Genomic DNA, 4,056 nt, shown 5'->3' with positions numbered 1-4,056 from the left:
TGGCTCCTGCCGTGCACAAGATGCTTGCAGGTAACACAGAGCACACATACACACACCATAAGTGTCCAAAACTACTGCATTAACAATGGCAGTTACAATGTACACACACACACACACACACACACACAAATTCAGAGTCAGCGCATTACACCTCTTAACCAGTAGATGGCATCTCAGTTCTAAATAAAATGTTTGTCCTCTCTGCCCCTCTCAGCCCCTCTCAGCCCCTCTCTCTCTCTCTCTCTCTCTCTCTCTCTCTCTCTCTCTCTCTCTCTCTCTCTCTCTCTCTCTCTCTCTCTCTCTCTCTCTCTCTCTCTCTCTCTCTCTCTCTCTCTCTCTCTCTCTCTCTCTCTCTCACACTCACACTCACACTCACACACACCTTATCCTCTCTGCCATTTTTATCCCCTCCTCAGGTTCGGATGCGATCATCCGGCAGCACAAGGCAGCGTGTCTGAGGATCACAGCTCTGCTGGCCTGTAAGGACCTGCTGTGGATCGGGACCAGTGCAGGGGTGGTCCTGACCCTGTCTATCCCAGCCATCAGCTCTGGGACTGTGTCAGGGACGCTGCGGTCACCCCTAACCCCCATGGGCTCCGCTCACGGACACACTGGCCATGTGAGGTTCCTCACCTCCATAGAACTACCTGAAGGCTTCGACGTCAACTTCCCTCTGCCCGCCGATACCACAGGTAATCATGTCACTTCAAGCACCAATACTGCTTACAAACATATAGTACCAGTCAAAAGTTTGGACACACCTACTCATTCAAGGGTTTTTCTTTATTTTTACTATTTTCTGCATTCTAGAATAATAGTGAAGACATCAAAACTATGAAATAACACACATGGAATCATGTAATGACCAAAAAAGTGTTCTTCAAAGTAGCCATCCTTTGCCTTGATGACAGCTTTGCTCATCAGACCAAAGGACAGATTTCCACCGGTCTAATGTCCATTGCTCGTGTTTCTTGGCCCAAGCAAGTCTCTTCTTATTATTGGTGTCCTTTAGTAATGGTTTCCTTGCAGCAATTCGACCACGAAGGCCTGATTCACACAGTCTCCTCTGAACAGTTGATGTTGAGATGTGTCTGTTACTTGAACTCTGTGAAGCATTTATTTGGGCTGCAATCTGAGGTGCAGTTAACTCTAATGAACTTATCCTCTGCAGCAGAGGTAACTCTGGGTCTTCCTTTCCTGTGGCGGTCCTCATGAGAGCCAGTTTCATCATAGCGCTTGATGGTTTTTGCGACTGCACTTGAAGAAACTTTAAAAGTTCTTGACATTTTCCGGATTGACTGACCTTCATGTCTTAAAGTAATGATGGGCTGTTGTTTCTCTTTGCTTATTTGAGCTGTTCTTGCCATAAAATGGACTTGGTATTTTACCAAATAGGGCTATCTTCTGTATACCACCCCTAGCTTGTCACAACACAACTGATTGACTCAAACACATTAAGAAGGAAATAAATTCCACAAATTAACTTTTAACAAGGCACACCTGTTAATGGAAATGCATTCCAGGTGGCTACCTCATGAAGCTGGTTGAGAGAATGCCAAGAGTGTGCAAAGCTGTCATCAAGGCAAAGGGTGGCTACTTTGAAGATCTCAAATATAAAATATATTTTGATTTGTTTAACACTTTTTTGGTTACTACATGATTCCATGTGTTATTTCATAGTTTTGATGTCTTCACTATTATTCTACAATGTAAAAAATAAAGAAAAACCCTGGAATGAGTAAGTGTGTCCAAACTTTTGACAGGTACTGTATTTGTTACACAATGTTTGAAGGGATACTTCCATATGCATGACCTTTGAACTCCTCTATCTCCTAGGCAACCCAGCCCAGAGTGGTGTTGAAGGGGGTAATGGGGGTCTGCAGAGGCGGGACTCCGCTCGTCGTCGAGCCTCCGCCCTCCTTCCCGTCAAAACCAATCAGCTGGTGATCTCAGGTGGCGACGGCTATGAGGACTTCCGGCTGACCAATAGCAGTGAGACAGTTGGGCGGGACGACAGTACCAACCACTTACTACTGTGGAGGGTCTGAGCCAATCAGCCAGGCCCATTTATCAAAACCCACCCCCTCAGTACCAGCAACATACTGCTCTGGAGGGTGTGAGGCCAAGCCCCCTGCCCCAGGTCTGAGCCAATGAGTGTCCCCTGCCCCATTTAAACCCCACCCTCAGCTAAAACCGCACACAAACCCTGCCCCTCCTCCTCAAACCCTGCCCCTCCTCCTCAAACCCCGCCCCTCCTCCTCAAACCCCGCCCCCTTTTTATTAGGTCCAGTGTTTTTGGTCCTTCTCTCTGTGCATGGGTGTTGTTAGCCCAGACTGAAAAACTACAGGGTCGCTTCAAACCAGCTTTCTGTTGTTTTAGTTTGTTCTGATGCAACTGTGTGTGTGTTGTTAAGCATGGAGTGATGTGTCCTTGGTGTTTCACCGTGAATCACCCTCCACTTGTACTGCTGTCTGTGGAATCTGTCATAATGAAACTCTACAGACTTTACTAGGAGAGAGGGAACAAGCAAGAGAGAGAGAGAGAGAGAGAGGAAAAGGGAGAGTGACTGGAAAAAAGAGAAGCGAGAAGGACAGACCAATTAGGTGAAGGATAGGGAGAGAGAAGGACAGAGAGAGAGATTGGGGAAGACCGGGTGAAAGGGGAGTGATGGGAAGAGGAATGTGAACTCTGCAAAAAGCCAAATGATGGAAGTTACAATGGAACAAGGAGTTAGAAGTAGAGCCATCATAACACTCCATCCTAGGGAGGACAAAGGATGGAACAAGGAGTTTGAAGTGAACTTGAACACCAAACCTCTGTTCTCTGAACAAGGACACAAGTAACCAATGTGCAATATATGGCAAAGGTACCTACTAAGACTATAAACACACTTCACTGGTTTGTGACAAAACACAGCGTCTCTCCATAGCCTATGACTCACACATAAATCACTTTTGTGTTCATAATTTTAAAGATTTGTTTCTGTTTTTAAAAGAAATGAAACAACATCCCATTACTGCAGTGAAGTGTGTTTTAAAGCATTTGTTTTAGGGGCCGTAGTAGAAGAGATATGTTTGTACAGTATTTATGTTTTTGATTTCAGCTTTGTCTTTTTACAGCACTTAATTTATCATGTATTTTTCTCTCTTTCTTTGTCCCTAAGAGATGGTGATTTACAGGAGCTCGGACACACCCACACGCACAGCCAACATAACAACACATACAAACACACACAAACAAACCAGTGTCCTCAAGTTCAGGGTCAAGTGGCGATAGTGTTTCATCTCTCCAAGCCAAGAGAACTACCCTACTCACCTACAAACCATCTGGGGACATCACCTTCAACCACTCCAACCAAATGCATTAGCATTAGGCTAATTCCCCCATTGTGAGCCAATGAAGAGGCTAACGGATAATCGGGCCTGACAGGTAGCCTAGTTAAGAGCGTTGGGCCAGTAACCGAAAGGTCGCTGGTTCGAATCCCCGTGCCGACTAGGTGGAAAAAATCTGTTGATGTGCTCTTGAGCGAGGCACAATCCTTATTGCTCCTGTAAGTTGCTCTGGATAGGAGCGTCTGCTAAATGGCTAAAACGTAATCGGTTAACCTGATACTCGTCTGCTGCTAGCTGTGTCTCTGTGTAGACGTATATTAGTGGAGAAGCCTGTCTCTGTGTACTTGCTAAGTGCTCTGTACTTTAGCCAAGTGTGGAATTATTGTTGGTTATTCTATCCATTTCATTGTGCTGTCATAGTGGGACTGAGGAACCATGTGGATTTTAGAACTAAGTTCTTTCTACCCGTTATATTTCCCCCCCACCCACCTCCGTTTTCACAGTAACTGCATACTACATTTATAAACACTATATTGTAGAAAATGAAATAAAAATACTTCCATGCTAGCTTTCATGTTAATCAAGTAACAGAATTTAGTAGAATTTCACTGTGGCAAAGACATTCAGAATTTATCATTCAAACTACTTCTAACCGTCACTATAATTTCATGCTGCCATCCTAGTGAATTTCAGTAACTCTTGTAAGTAACCGTTCTGCCAGTG

General features: G+C 44.8%; 1 protein-coding gene across 1 annotated transcript in view; it reads left to right on the top strand.

Moving 5' to 3' along the window:
• The window catches only part of LOC311117807 (rho guanine nucleotide exchange factor 17-like), a 21,311-nt gene extending 18,407 nt beyond the window's left edge, over positions 1 to 2,904 (top strand). Inside the window, exons 17-19 of the mRNA XM_084192716.1 lie at positions 1 to 30; positions 417 to 692; positions 1,837 to 2,904. The exon at positions 1 to 30 is cut by the window's left edge and continues 145 nt beyond it. Of these exons, the coding sequence (XP_084048842.1) occupies positions 1 to 30; positions 417 to 692; positions 1,837 to 2,048 (518 nt within the window). The 3' untranslated portion in view covers positions 2,049 to 2,904. The remainder of the gene's footprint in view (positions 31 to 416; positions 693 to 1,836) is intronic.
• The last annotated feature ends 1,152 nt before the right edge of the window (positions 2,905 to 4,056 follow it).

This window comes from Coregonus lavaretus (genome assembly GCF_964263955.1).
Source record: "Coregonus lavaretus genome assembly, contig: HAP1_SCAFFOLD_3166, whole genome shotgun sequence".
Lineage (NCBI taxonomy): Eukaryota > Metazoa > Chordata > Actinopteri > Salmoniformes > Salmonidae > Coregonus > Coregonus lavaretus.
Note: the sequence above shows the minus strand (reverse complement) of the source record. Positions and strands in the feature narration are given on the sequence as shown.